General features: G+C 41.2%; 1 protein-coding gene across 2 annotated transcripts in view; it reads left to right on the top strand.

The window, feature by feature from the left end:
• itfg1 (integrin alpha FG-GAP repeat containing 1) overlaps positions 1 to 15,620 on the top strand; it is a 260,953-nt gene that overhangs the window by 71,063 nt on the left and 174,270 nt on the right. For both annotated transcript variants that reach the window (XM_061765219.1, XM_061765228.1), the window contains exons 7-8: positions 755 to 804; positions 9,548 to 9,629. In XM_061765219.1, coding sequence (XP_061621203.1) covers positions 755 to 804; positions 9,548 to 9,629 — 132 coding nt within the window. The remainder of the gene's footprint in view (positions 1 to 754; positions 805 to 9,547; positions 9,630 to 15,620) is intronic.

The raw sequence follows: 15,620 nt of genomic DNA, 5'->3' as shown, positions 1-15,620 counted from the left end.
GCTCAGTTTGACCGGACGGCAAGCTCTAGGAAGGGTTATGGTTGTCCCAAACGTCTTCCATTTAAGGATTATGGAGGCAACTGTGTTCTTAGGAAACTTAAGTGCAGCAGACATTTTTTTGTAACCATGGCGAGATCTGTGTCTTACCACAGTTCTGTCTCTGAGACCTTCAGGCAGTTCCTTTGACCTCATGATTCTCATTTGCTCTGACATGCACTGTGAGCTGTAAGGTCTTATATAGACAGGTGTGTGGCTTTCAGTTTTTCTTTTTTAATACATTTGCAAAAATGTCAGCAATTCTGTTTTTTTTCTTTCAATATGGGGTGCTGTGTGTACATTAATGAGGGAAAACATTTACTTAAATTATTTTAGCAAATGGCTGCACTATAACAAAGTGAAACATTTAAGGGGTTCTGAATACTTTCCGTACCCACTGTATATCCTACCCTAACACTGACTTCTTTACTTGAGACACAGTGTGTCTTGCTAAATTACCCCCCAAATATCATAAAACCTTTCCTGAAGTTAAGTCGTTGCTGCAATTATTCCAACTGTTCCCGTACTGGCGCCTCTTATACAGTCAGGAGTTAAAAATGTGTAAAAACAACAATGCTTAAGAGGAAACAGCTCACAGTGTGTGATTGCCTTATTGTCGGAGATGAGAATCTGCTGTATCGTTATTGCTGCTCGTTAATTTAATATGATTTGCCTGAGTTGACCTCTCACCCCCCCCCCCCCCCCCCTCCCCTTTCAGATTTGTTCCTGACAACTGAAGGCCCGAAGTTTGAGACATGGATCAGCAAGGTACATTTGTTTAACTTATTTAGCTTAAATACAGTATTTCACAAATTATGGTAGAGTACAGGCAGTGCGTTGGACAAGTGGTTAGCATCTTTTAAGGTTTGGGGTATGAATCTGTGCTTCGGCTTCCCATTGTAGAGTTGGCATGTTCTACCCGTGCATGCATTTTTTTTTTTTAATCTTTTTTATTTAACCCCCCATACTCCTCCCACATTTAAAAAAATGAGCATTTTGGGTTAATTGAAGACTCTAAATTTACCCGAGGTGTGAATGCGTGTTTGTCTATACAGTGCCATGAAAAAATATTGGCCAGCCTTCTCAAATTCTTAGTTTTGCATAGTTTCCCCACTTGAATGTTTAAGATCATCAAACAAATGTAAATATCAGACAAGTATAACCCAAGTGAACTTAAAATGCTGTTTTTAAATGGTGATTTCATTTATTAAGGGGGAAAAAAACTATTCAGTTACCTGGCTCTGTGTGGAAAAAGTAATTAGCCCTGTTGTTAAATCATTAACTAATTGTGGCTAATCACATTTTTTGGTTAATCTTCACTGATCACACCCAAATCGCTTAAATAGAATCTGTCCAGATAAAATCAAGTCGGACAAAAAAGCTAAAACAGTTGAAAAAATGACACGACCCACAGAATTTCAAGAACAGTCGAGAAATAAAGTAATTGACATCTATCAGTCTGGAAAGGGATACAAAAGCCATTTCTAAGCTTTACGATTCCAGTGAACACTAGGGAGAGCCATTATCCTCACATGGGCAAAAACTGGAACAGTGGTGAACCTTCATAGGAGTGGCCGGCCTATAAAGATTACCTTCAGAGAACAGCAATGATTCATCCAGGATGCCACAAAGGAAGTCAGGACAACTTCTAAAGAACTCCAGGCCTCCCTTGCGTCAGTTAAGGTCATGACACAACAATAAGGAAGAGACTGGGCAAAAATAGAATCCATGGGAGAGTTCAAAGGCGAAAACCACTGCTGACCCAAAAGAACATATAGGCTTGTCATAATTATTATGATTATTTTTTTGGGGGGGGGGGGGGGGGGGGCATCTGAATGATTCCCTCAGTGGGGGGAGGGCAGTGTCCAGCTGGGGAGGACACTTGGCCTGCTCTCTGCCTTTCCTCTGTGGATTTTTAATCGTTTTTTTTTTTTTTTTTTTTTGTCCTGTTCGGCTGTTAGGTCAAGCAGAATGGAAGATCTGTATCCCTTTTATGCCGGAACAGTTTTACTGTCACAGTGGAGTTTTTAAGCTTCCGCTGCGGTTTAATAGTATAATAATTGAAATTTATTGAGAATCAGAGTCGATCATTCGACCAGAACAAAGTTTCTAGAGGGGAGAGAGAAACAAAGACAAAAGACAAAGCACTAATTGTAAACAGGATGAGAGAAGTAAATCATTAAAACAATGAAACATTAAATATGAGTGTTGCATGGGGCTGTTGTTGAAGGTTCTTATTTAGCAAGATACTTTGAGGATAGCTTGTACTCTCAAACATTAAGAGGAGGCATGTCTTACTATTTTCCTTCTCTTCACTGTCAACTGTGATAAAATGGTAACATTTTAAACAGCAGCAATAACTGGTGTCTTTTATTTGTTGCCATTCTGCAGCTTATTATGAGTGGGTTTAGCAGTGCCCATTGTTTTGGTAGCGCAAACAACACTTTCGTGTTGTTCGCCCCTCACAACCAGTAGGTGTCAACCCACAGATCAGAGACAATAATGAGTCATGAAGCACCAACACCTCTGTTCATTTGTGATCTGTGAAGCTTCAGTGGGCTGCGCCTATGTCGGCTGCTTCTGTAGGACTAGTTAATATTCCGCCGGTGCAGAGCCAGGGGAGACTGTGTGGCTGTTTTGTGTGAGTGTGTATGTCTGAGTGTGTTGCGGATGGGGGAACTCCTTGAAATTCAGCAGGTTGAGGCACAAAGCGAGCAGCAGTGTATCTTATCGCAGCGAGAGGGAATGGGAGGAGGCCCGGCAAGAAGAAACAGGATGGGGGTTGGCAGCAAAATATGGACGAACCAGGGACGGAAACAGAAAGGAAAAATTTGCAAATAAAGTGTTTAGAATTTTCAACCTTCGTTTATGCTCACCAAGGATTTTTTCAGGTTCAGCTCGTCGAGGATGTCTTCCTCAAGATTGTTTGCTGGAAAGTTTGTGCCACAGGCAAAAGACAAAGGAAAGAGAATATTAATGTTCTTGAATTGCAATCTGCTTGGTTGTAACTGTTTTCAAATCTGTATCAAAACATAACATAACCATTTCTCAACATCTGCCTTTCACATTACAAATAGTACTGCAATTTGAAAAGATTTTGACGACAATTTCGAATAACATAAATTCTAAAACTGTTGTCAAATGTTTTGGGCCCAGGCACCTCTTAAAGGAGAGAAATTTTACCAAGGACTCCCTCATAATCGTAATGGCAATTAAACTTAACCATGTGTACCTCTAAATCCATAGGGTCTGTCCGATTTGAAGAATTATGACATCATATTGATTAATCTGTCAACATTAAATAGCTCTGATTAAAATATATATATATATATATATATCCAAGAACAAAAAGGAAAATCCAATGAAGCTAGATCCGTAATTTGCGGTCGGTAATTAAGCGCTCATTCTATTGCATATAGGCAATCGTAAACACGCATTGAGCTGAGACGTTCGGGTGCACAAATCAAGCGTTCCTTTCTATTGGTTACAGCCAATCGTAAACGTACATTGAGCTGAGATTGAGCGCGCAGTAAACATGGCATTGACTGTGTGGGATTTCTATTTTAAAGGAAGACATTTCGCTTGCTATTTGCAGCAAATCTTCTGCAAACATTCCGTGAGGAGGGAAAAAAATTATCGAGCTTCAACACATCAAATCTCATCAGCCACTTAAAACGTCATCGCTAACGACAGTGTTTTGAAAGCCTACGAAGACACCTGCGCTGCTATTGCCCTAAAGCCAGCCACGAAGAAAGAACCCAGACTTGTTCCAATCACCGCCGCATTTAACAAGTGCAAAAAAATAGCGAGAGATGACCTGATGTCTAAAACGTAATTTCATCATGAAAATGATTGACAACCGACCCTTTACCAACATTGAGAATACTGGCTTTTGTCAGCTAATAGACCACTTGGAGCCACGGTTTGTACTTCCGAGTCGAAGCTATTCTTCGGATGTATGTTTGCCAGCAAAATATGATGTGATTGCCGCACTTTTGCATCCACTGATACTGTAGATAGAAATAGGACATAAGTTTCACGACTGATTTACAGACGTGACGTTATCCCTGTTTGGCTGGTTAGGTCTGACCATGACGTGGCACATCTGCAAGGTGATGAATGCTACAGTTTCACACACCTGCATGTTCAGTCATAGGTCTATGTCTATTGTGTGCTCATTTGTATGCACACACCATATGACATTCACGTTTTATTATGCATTCACCTATAGCTGAATTTTACATTAAATAAGCAACTGTAAACCAAGTATTTTCTTTGAAAAAATAAATAAAATGATTGAAATTGAAATTTGTTTTCATAGTGATGTCATATTTGGTTAGGACAAATCTTTGAGCTTTCCTCCAGCTGTGCACAAACTAGTTAACTATAAATCATAAAAAAAAATAATAATAAGTTATCAGTTATCCTATCTTGAGAAGTAGGAAGTTATCGGTATCGGCTTTAGGAAAAAGATTATCGTGCACCCGTGCGATTGTCATAATGTTACGAGAACAAAAATCATATTTTTAGCAAAAAAACCTGTAAAGTAAGAGAGTAAAGTCATTTTTTCAAGAAAAAAACCCTAAAATATCGACATATACTGTAAAAATGATAATCTCACGAGAATAAAGTTGTAATTTATACTAAAGTCAAAGTTTAATGTGGGGCAAAAAAGTAATTTTGTTTCTGGTGTCCTTTGACAGCTCTATGGTCTATTCCATAGTGGAGTTTGGAGTGTGACTGAGGTTGTGGACAGGTGTCTTATATTCTGATGAGTTCAGACAGGTGCACATTAATACAGGTAACAAGTAGAGGACAGAGGAGCCTCTTAAAGAAGTTACAAATCTGTGAGAGCCAGAAATCTTGCATGTTTGTAGGTGACCAAATACTTTTTTTCCAAAATAATTTGCAAATAAATTCTTGAAAAATCAGACAATGTGATTTTCTGGATTTTTTTCCCCCCCCTCATTTGTCTCTCATAGGTGAGGTATACCTATGATGAAAATTACAGGCCTCATCTTTTTAAGTGGGAGAACTTGTACAATTGGCTCACGAATTAACAAGGTTTGATTTTCATTCTTGAGGTTGCGTTTTGATTCGATAGTGATTATTTAGGGTTGCAATTCGATTTGATAAGATATTGATTTAAATGCTATGATATTGATTCGGTAACAAGTAGAAATACACAAATAAGAGTAAATTTTGATAATTTGGAAATATTTTTTTGTTGTCATGTAAACATATGTCGTATGTCATGTCCCATTTTTTTAAAGTACGTGAAAGCAAAAAATGCTTGGGAATTGTAAAGTTTAAACAATATATATACATTTATATATATATATACAGTGGGTATGGAAAGTATTCAGACCCCCTTAAATTTTTCATTCTTTGTTATATTGCAGCCATTTGTGAAAATCATTTAAGTTAATTTTTTCCACAATAGTGTACACACAGCACCCCATATTGATTGATATAGATTAACAAAGCGGCAGGCCCAGACCATGTGTCCCCATCCTGCCTCAAAGTCTGCGTGGACCAGCTCGCTCCAGTCTTCACACAGATCTTCAATAGATCTCTGTGCGAAGTACCATCCTGTTTCAAACGCCCCACCATCATTCCAGTCCCCAAGAAACCTACAATCACAGGTCTAAATGACTACAGGCCTGTGGCCTTGACATCTGTGGTCATGAAGTCCTTTGAACGTCTCGTGCTGGACCACCTCAAGAGCCTGGAGCTGAACACGCTCAAGACTGTAGAGATGATCGGGGACTTCAGACGGCATCCTTCGCCACAGCTGCCCCTCACGCTGTCCAGCTGCCTTGTGTCAACCGTCGAGACCTTCAAGTTCCTGGGAATTACAGTCTCTCAGGACCTGAAGTGGGCGATCAACATCAACTCCGTCCTCAAAAAGGCCCAGCAGAGGATGTACTTCCTGCGGGTTCTGAGAAAGCACGGCCTGCCACAGGAGCTGCTGAGGCAGTTCTACACAGCGGTCATTGAATCATTCCTGTGGTCTTCCATCACAGTCTGGTTTGGTGTTGCTACAAAAAAGGACAAACTCCGACAGCAACGGACAATCAAAACTGCTGAAAAGATTGTCGGTACCCCCTACCCACCCTTGAAGACTTGCACGCTGCCAGAACTAAGACAAGAGCTTGGCACCCTCCACATCCCGGTCACCGGCTCTTCCAGCTCCTTCCCTCAGGTAGGCGCTATCAATCAATGCAAACTAGAACTAGCAGACATTCCAACAGCTTATTCCCTCTTGCAATCAACTTCTTAAACAGCTAAACTACAATTCCATTGCAACATGCTGCCAATTTTTTTTTTTTCTCTTGAGTTTGTTGTCACATTTCTGTCGGGCCAATTATACATACTCGTGCACTCACTGTAGTAGTCTCGCCACGCTGCACTATTTGCATATCTGTTGCTGACCAATACTGGCCACTCATGCCAGATTAGCATCTGCCCCATTTGCACACTGACTGAGGAGTATCTGCAACATTTGCACAATCAACGTTCCAGATTATCGCACTACTAGTCACTTTAAACCGCATACATTCCTTGAAGTCTCGGCGCCCTTTGTACAATGGTCATGGCACCGGAATATTGCTATATTTCTCATTCAAACTGCTCTAAGTGCTAGAGGACTCTGCATCTTTTTGCACAATTGTTAAAAACATATTTCGCAAATAAAGATGATTCTGATTCTGGTTTGGGACGACCAGAACCCTTCCTAGAGCTGGCCGTCCGGCCAAACTAAGCATTCGGGGGAGAAGAGCCTTAGTGAGAGAGGAAAAGAAGAACCCAAAGATCACTGTGGCTCTCCTCAGTGCAAGACGCATGAAAGCCCATATGGAGTTTGCTAAAATACACCTGAAAGAGTCCAAGATTGTTAGAAATAAGATTCTCTGGTCTGATGAGACCAAGATAGAACTTCTTGGCCTTAATTCTAAGCGGTATATGTGGAGAAAACCAGGCACTGCTCATCCAACCTTCTCCAGAGTTCTCAGGACCTCAGACTGGGCCGAGGTTCACCTTAAGCATGCAGCTAAAATAACGAAGGAGTGACTTCATAATAACTCCATGACTGTTCTTAAATGGCCCAGCCAGAGCCCTGACTTAAACCCAATTGAGCATCTCTGGAGAGACCTGAAAATGGCTGTCCACCAGCGTTCACCATCCAACCTGACAGAACTGGATCTGCAAGGAAGAATGGCCAGAGGATCCTCAAATCCAGGTGTGAAAAGTTATTGCATCATTCCCAAAAAGACTCGTGGCTGTATTAGCTCAAAGGGGTGCTACTAAATACTAAATACTGAGCAAAGAGTCTGAATACTTATTGCTGTGTGACATTTCCGTTTTTCCTTTTTAATAAATCAAAAATTGCATTTTTTTCTGTCAATATGGGGTGGTGTGTGTACATTAATGAGGAAGAAAATGAACTTAAATGATTTTAGCAAATGGCTGTAATATAAAAAAGAGTGAACAATTTAAGGTGTCTGAATACTTTCCGTACCCACTATATATATATATAAGGGATGGGACCGATAAACCGATGCGACTGGATATCCGTTCGTAAAGGCGAGAGAGAGAGTGATTGTGAAATAAATATTTTTATATTGCACACTGCAGGTGAAATTTCTTAGATTCTTGTTGATTATTGTAAGGGAATTGGGTAAAAACTAATTGTCATTAAATGTCCTATTGTGTACCGTATTGTGTTTTCTAGAATAATAAAAGTTGACTTGACTGAATTGCTTTGCAATGGAAAAAAGGGGAAAACAGCAACTTATTTCTATTTATATTATTTCAGCTATAATTTTACTAGTTTGGCCATTTTTTTTTACTCGAAAAAATATGTTCAATTTGTGATAGAATTATGAGGGGGTCCTTGGAAAACATGTTTCTCCTGTCAGGAGTCCATAGCTAGACCCAAACTTTGGGAATCCCTTTTCTAAACAGTGCAATCGTAATGGCTAAAAACGTAGCTTTGTGAAGTTTTCGTGAGGAAAATCTTTGAATACTGCTAAATAAATGAACAAACATGAGCCTGAAACAGCGTCCAGTAGTTGACATTCTCGCTGGGTCTCCTCTTGTTCGCCCAAGTTTCCACTCGAGGGTACTCTGCAATCGTTGTTAGCGGCTAGCAAGCGAAGCTAAACTAACTAGCTTGAAAGGCTTCAAAATACACAGTGATTTTCGTAAGACCCGCATGCGCATCCTTACTGATAAGTTAGCGCAAGCCTCCTTCTCATCTGCCACCTACCAAAGAAACTGAGGTGTTCAACTTCTATAAAAGTGCTTAACTCATTCACTGCCAGCCTTCCGAGTTAACATGGATATTTGACATCTCAAGCCTCAATGGGGGCGTGGGGGGGGTGGTTGTGCAGGCCCCAGGAGTCAAGCCAAGAGAAATGTGAATACCCACCCACCACCCACCCTATTACTGCGGTTACCAGGTCCCATTGTCCCTGTACCGCGATCGTGTGTGGTGGGGTGTTGTGCATTAAAATTGGGGAGACTGGTGGCGGTGAGTGGAGATGGTCACGCGGCAGTGATGACCCGCAACCGTCACCCCCACCCAGGCCAACCAGCTCCCCAATGGATGTGTGAATGTATGTGGTGCATTGAAAATCCGTGGGGGAAAAAGTCATACCGGGCCAGAGAGCAGGCTGGAGTGCCGGAACACCTGGCTGAGTGTCCTCCCCAACCCGACACCACCCTCCCCCCACTGACGGGTATATGATGCATTAAAACTGGAGGACTGGCCTGGCAGAGAAGGGGGTGACCGTCCTGGAGACCAGCAAAGATGGACCAGGACCCGGCCTGGCGCCCGCCTCGTGCCTGACCCCCAGGGGACCCTGATTGAGATGTGAATGTGCCCAATGTGCAAAATATGTACAGTGAGTCATAAAAATGTGCAGTGTTTGAAGTAAGAGGCTAGACTCATGCGGACCCAGCCCGTCCGGTTGGAAGACTCCAGAGCAAAGATAGGCAGCCCCTCCCCACCCCACAGCTAATCCCCCCCAGACCCCCACCCAGCGACCAGAACAGGGCACAGGAGGCAGGATTGATTACATTTCAAAACGATTTAAATCAATATATTTACATCTAGAAGTCTAACTTGCTGAACACAGATCAGTCCAGTTTGATCGTAGTAATATAAATCGATAAATCAATATAATTAATGAATCGTTACACCACTGTTTATACTGTATATATTGTATGTTATTGATGTAACAATAATCATGATATCGTGAAATATTCGTGCCTCTATATCGTCGTGGTCTTGTCTCAGTAGAAAATAATGAGCAGTTGTGCTTAAATTTTTGTTTTGGGCCGGCTGTAAGCAGCAATGCCGCTTGCTGCTACAGCCAGGCGACAGCGCTCCATTTCCTCTTAGATTATAAATGCACCTGATTGCACGCGCATGTGTGTGTGTGCGTTTGCGTGTATGTTTCTGTATATATACTGTATGTGTTTCATTTTTCTCTTCCTATGTTGTCAGGATGGCAACTTCAGCCGGGCAACTGTTTTGCCTGAAAGCTCTCCTTTCCCCAACGTGGGACAGTCGTCCTTTGCTGATTTTGGTGAGTACAAAAAAACGGGTAGAATCCATAGAGTTCCAATTGTTCGATATACCTTTGGTCTTTTAAATTTGTGGTTAAGCAATGAGCTTGGGGCACATATGCAAATGATGACGGTTATCCAGAGAGGTTGATGGGGAATTGTATTTTATTTTGGTCCTCCGTTTGCAAAAAGTCATTTTGACTAATGTAGGCTCTAGATGAGTGATTCTCAACCAGTGTGCACATTAGTGTGCCGTGAGCGCTCTTCTGGTGTGCCATTGGAAATTATAAAATTTTGCTCAAAACATTATTTACAAGAAAGAATGTATCTTTGTTCATCTATGTATGCCAGTGAGGCATAGTGACAGACAGAACAAATATATGCTATTCTATTAGATGGGAGGAAGTGCATACAGTAATTAATCTATCCACTTTTTGTTTGTTGCTGTGCCGTGAGATTTTTCAGTTGTAAAATATGTGTGTTGGCTCCATAAAGGTTGGAAATCACTGCTCTAGATAAAGCAAAGTTGTCATCTGTGTAGTAATTTGAATGCCTCAGAAATAAATAGGAACAGCTTTTGTTTGCTCCAAGCTACACGTTACCCAGAAAATAGTGATATGCCAGTTGTTTACCCAAATACTGACAGTATGCTTGGCCTTAATAATTGGGCTGTACACGATCAGGATTTTTGTGGCCGATCAGTAAGTTTAAAAACAACGATAACCGATCACCGATCCGATTTAAATGATTTGTTCATTAACTGTATTATACTTGTGTACTGTATACTAAGTATCTTCAAAAATATTCTCTTGTCAGGTCAAACCAACATTACAACATGACAGAAAAATTTTGAAAACAGTAATTAACATACTTTATTGTAATTACATTACTTCACATACACACCGAACCTTTAGATCATGATTCGACAGAATCCTGGCATGTATACGTACAACCGTTAGTGCTAGCACGAGCTTGCTAGGCAACATAACATTTAGTTGCCTGCTTGTGAGCCCGATCATATTCAAAGTATGTGAACATAGTTCAAGCAATCCTTGAATGAACATCTTCTCCTGAGCACGGGTGACCACCACCACACATTTTTCCCCATTTTGTTCTTTTTTGACCAACACAGTACACACGGTCGATTGTTGTCGTCGTAGCCGTGGTAACGAGTGTATCTGGTTGCGTTTGAGCTGACAAGATAAAGCCCAGTGATCGTAAAAGACGGGAAGCGGTGGTATCGGAATACAAGATTTTATTGCAGTAGTCTGACAAAGTGCAATCGTGAAATACCAAATTTCTCTTGTAGTCTGATCCACACATTACGTGTTGTCTGTCCCACACCTCCGACGTTTTTTTTTAAATAACTTTATTGGTGGTCAGCTATTTACAATACTATGTCAAAATACATGTGACAAGGCTAAAAAATAAACCAGCTTTTGGATTCAAATATACTGTACACGGCAACATTTATTTTGCAGAGCTTGATCGGGTCGGCGAATTATGACATTAAAACCGATCAGCATGAAAAGCTAATTATCGGCCGATACCGATCAAGCCGATCAGATTGGTGTAAAGTCTATTAATTGTAATCCATGACCCAAACAGCTCAGCTAGCTAAGATAAGGAGGCTTTATGCATGCTCTTGGTGGTAAGCGGCAGAGGTGGGAATAAGTCACATACATTGTGCGAGTCACAAGCAAGTCTCAAGTCATAACCTAGTCCCAAGTCACTGTGGGAAAAAAATCAAGCAAGTCAAGTCGAGTCGCCACTAAATTTCAAGCAAGTCGAGTCAAGACATTACTTGGTTTATAAAAGGCGTATGTCAAGTAACACAATCTTGCTCCAGTCGCAACATATATTGGAGTGGTAATAAAATGTTTTTTTTCACAAATCATAACACAAACTAAGTATTCACAACTATAAGAGTTAGATGAACAACAACTGAGATTATGATTGATTTAATTTTTTGCACTAAATTGTTTTAAAGTTGTTTTTCCTAACTCAATTTAACTCAACTATTTCTGAACAATTATGCTGTTTACTTTATGGTGACAGCCTTGTAACTCCTACGGTTTTTAAGAGAACACCATTATAAAAAAGCTAGATAAAAAGTGATCCGATATAACAGACCTATAATACACTCTTTCGTCCACGAGCAATGCCGCTTCACTTCTTCTATATTCAGTGGTTGACATTATATTTTAGACACTACTTTCTGTCCTAGAGTGCACACCTTTTCGCTTCATTAGTAAATGAGAGAAAAACAAAGAATTGCAAGAAATGAAAAGCTTTGGACAATTGTCATAAACCGTCCCGCCCATAGTTGCGTTACTTAGCTGTACTAAAACTTTTACAATCACATCATTTTTATTTTTAATCCTCCCAAACCAGTCTATGAAACTTAATGTTTGACCAGCTCGCTAAACTGTTAAATTAGCTTACTTTGTGACTTTTGTAGTGACGGGTGAAGTTTGACGTCGTTGTCTATAATGCACGAGTTGCAAGCCATGCAAGTTGGCATCCTCTTTTTTCAGACTTCATCGACAACATAATCCTTGAGTCCAAATTGTATTGTCTTTAGGGCGCCTTCCATCATTTATGCAGTTGGCTACGTCACACTGGCAAGTGCCCTCTAAAAACGTTTGATTTAAAAAAAAATCCACATGAAGTGCATTACTGTATTACTACTGGATTACTAGACATCGCCGCAATTGGTTGGCTTGTTACTGTACTGTCTTGTACTCTTTTATTTGGTTTTCCCTCTGTTTTTGTGACCCTATGCCACCTACTTACACAAGGGAAGACATTAAATATTGGGAAGGCTACCTTAGGTCAGTTTTTGCCAACTTTCACAAATACACCAAGTTTTTCGGAGAGACTAACCGGAGGAGCAGCTGCACTCTATGGAGCTGGAGCCTGACGGAGACTCAGACGACGAAGAGGAAAATGTGGCTGCCTTTTAATGAAGCTTTGCCAGCAAGGATTCGAACTCTGCTTCCATCGATTCATCTGGGACTTCTATGCTCTCTGCCAAAGAAAATGGATGAGTTGCTTCTCACAAGGCCCAATAAGGACAATGCATGTTCTGCTGCTCTTTGCTTTACTGATACTCTGTTGAGTGAACAGATCCCCGACGGAACGCTACAGCTGCCCAGATTCCAACTTCACAGAGTGGACCACGTCATGGATCTGTCAGGGAAAAAAATATTTCTTTCTATATCTGTAACTTTCTGTTTTTGCTGCTGCCTGTCTTGGCCAGGTCTCTCTTGTAAAAATGTTGTTGTTTTTTTTTTAAATCTCAGTGAGACCAATCTGGTTGGGTTCAGGCTAAAAAAAAAAAATGGTAGTAGAACATGTTTCTACATTGGTGTATGGATTTCATGGTGCTCAATAAACACTACAGTCCAGATTTTGAGTCACTGTTTCTGAGCTGCAAGCCCTTCTGTTTTCCATCCATACATTTTCCATCCCTCTTATCCTCAGTAGGGTCGCTGGAGCCTATCCCAGCTGACTCTGGGCGAGAGGCGGGGTACATCTTGAACTGGTCGCCAGTCAATCGCAGGGCACATATAGACAAACAACCATTTGCACTCACATTCACACCTACGGGCGATTTAGAGAACATGCAAACTCCACACAGGGGAGGCCGGCTTTGAAACCGGTCCTCAGAACTGTGAGGCAAAGGTGCTAAGCAGTCATTCACTGTGCTGCCTTCGCTGTGTGTTTTCCTCTTTCATAATTGCAAATGTTTACATTCCACCTCAGACTAACATGAACGGCGCACTGTAAACTCTTCTTAATCAGGTAACTGATTTGGAGCAAAATCACAGAGATTAATCTATTGTCATTCTTGCAGCCTGAAACAGAGCAAAACTCTGTACTCTCTGAATATAAGCACCACATTGACTGTCCTTCCAGGGAAAACAACATTCTCGATCACTGTTATACCACGCTGAAAGAATCATATTCCTCTTTTCCCTGTTCAGCTTTGGGTTCGTCAGAGCACTGTTTGATCCACTTAATACGAACATACAGGCACAAACTTAAATCTGCAACAGTGAAAAATACAGCATTGTTTGGGTACACAGATTGGGGTGTTTTTTCAACTTAAAACTGGCAGATTAAGATGTAAATTTTTGTGAAAACAAAGACATTTTGCGCATTCAATAACAAGCTGTGGTTCACTGCCAAAATTCACCAAATTTGCCAGGCTAAGGAGAATGCCTATAGCAGTGGGGACAGAAAATGTAAACGGACCAAAAACCAGCTGACAGAAGAAATCAACATCCCCAAGACGTCCATCACACTTCTTATTACCCCACCTGCTCCCGAGGCTGCTTTCACCATTCAAGAGCAAGCTGTGAGTTGGCTCTTCAAGCTGCAAAAGGTCAAAAAGGCTTCTGGCCCTCCGGATTCCTCTTGTCTGAAACTATGCACTGATCAACTGCCTGGAAGTGTGTACAGTCCAATCCTTCTTCAAATGCTCTACCATCATCCCAATTCCCAAGAAACCTTAAATTTCGGGACTGAGCGACTACAGGCCTGTTGCCCTGACATCTAGAGTCATGAAGTCCTTTGAACACCTCGTATTGGAAGAACATCACAGAACCCCTGCTGGACCATCTGCTATTTGCCTACATAGCAAAGTGTTTGGTGGATGATGCGGTCAACACGGGACTGCACTTCATCCTGGAACACCTCAAGGGTGCAGGGACCTACATGACGATCCTATTTGTAGACCTCAGCTCTGCAGTCAACACCATCATCATCATCACTCTTCTCCTTCAAGCTCCTCCAGCTCAGCATTTCTCCTGCCATCTGCGAGCGGATTTACAACTTCTTGACAGGAAGGACACAGTCCCTCATCTGCGAGCGGATTTACAGCTTCTTGACAGGAAGGACACAGTCCCTCATCACTACCAGGACCATCGCTCTTCTCACTCTACACAAATCACTGCATGTCAACCCACCCAGCTGTCAAATTCCTAAAGTTTGCAGAACACATCACAGTCATCGGCCTCATCAACAATGCAGAAGAGTCTGCACTCCGTCAGGAACTAGAGTAGCTGGTGTCTTGGTGCAGCCGAACACTCAAGACTGTAAAGATGATTTTGTACTTCACACTGTCACTACTGTAAACATCATCATGTTCCCACCTCCGAACATCACTGTTGGTATGATGTTTTTAGGATGATGTGGAGTGCCATTTCTCCTCCAAACGTGGTATGCATTATGGCATCCAAATACTTCAATTTTGCTCTCATCAGACCAGACTATATTCTCCCAGTATTAAACTTGCTTGTGCAAATGTTGTTCAGCAAACTTTAAACAAGCTTTGACATGCTTTTTTTTTTTTTCAGCAATGGGGTCTTCCATAGTGAGCATGCATACAGGCCATGGCGGCGGAGTACATTACTCACTATTTTCCTTGTGACAACAGTTACGTGCTAATTCCAGGTCTTTTTGAAGCACTCCACAGGTGGTCCTTGACTCTTTTGACAACTCTTCTGATTATTCACGAATCTTGTGAGGAGCACCCGATTGAGGCAAATCTATGGTGGTATCATTGGCTTTCCACTTACATATTATGGCCTCAACCATGCTCACTGGAACATTCAGAAGCTTACATATGCGCCTGTAACCAATGCCATCGTTATGTTTTGCAGCAATTAGTTTGCAATGGTCTTGAGACAGCTCTCTGCTCTTACTCATCATGAGATGTGTCTTGACTCGCACCTTGGGAATGAGACCTTTTTGTAGGCCATCAATTAGGACTGAACTAGCTGATATTCATTTTCACTGACAAGGGGCTGGATTGCTGTTTGATACTTTCTTTGTATATATGGATTACTTGGGTTGTTCTTAACATCTGAAAATTTCATGTCAACAGCACCTCAGGAAATATATTGAGCGAGAAAAATGGTGACGTGTTATACTTATTTCAGACGCTGTATTACAATTTTATATATAAATATATATATTATCCATTCATCCATCCATCCATTTTT

The sequence above is a fragment of the Phyllopteryx taeniolatus genome, chromosome 2 (assembly GCF_024500385.1).
Source record: "Phyllopteryx taeniolatus isolate TA_2022b chromosome 2, UOR_Ptae_1.2, whole genome shotgun sequence".
NCBI classification, from domain to species: domain Eukaryota; kingdom Metazoa; phylum Chordata; class Actinopteri; order Syngnathiformes; family Syngnathidae; genus Phyllopteryx; species Phyllopteryx taeniolatus.
Note: the sequence above shows the minus strand (reverse complement) of the source record. Positions and strands in the feature narration are given on the sequence as shown.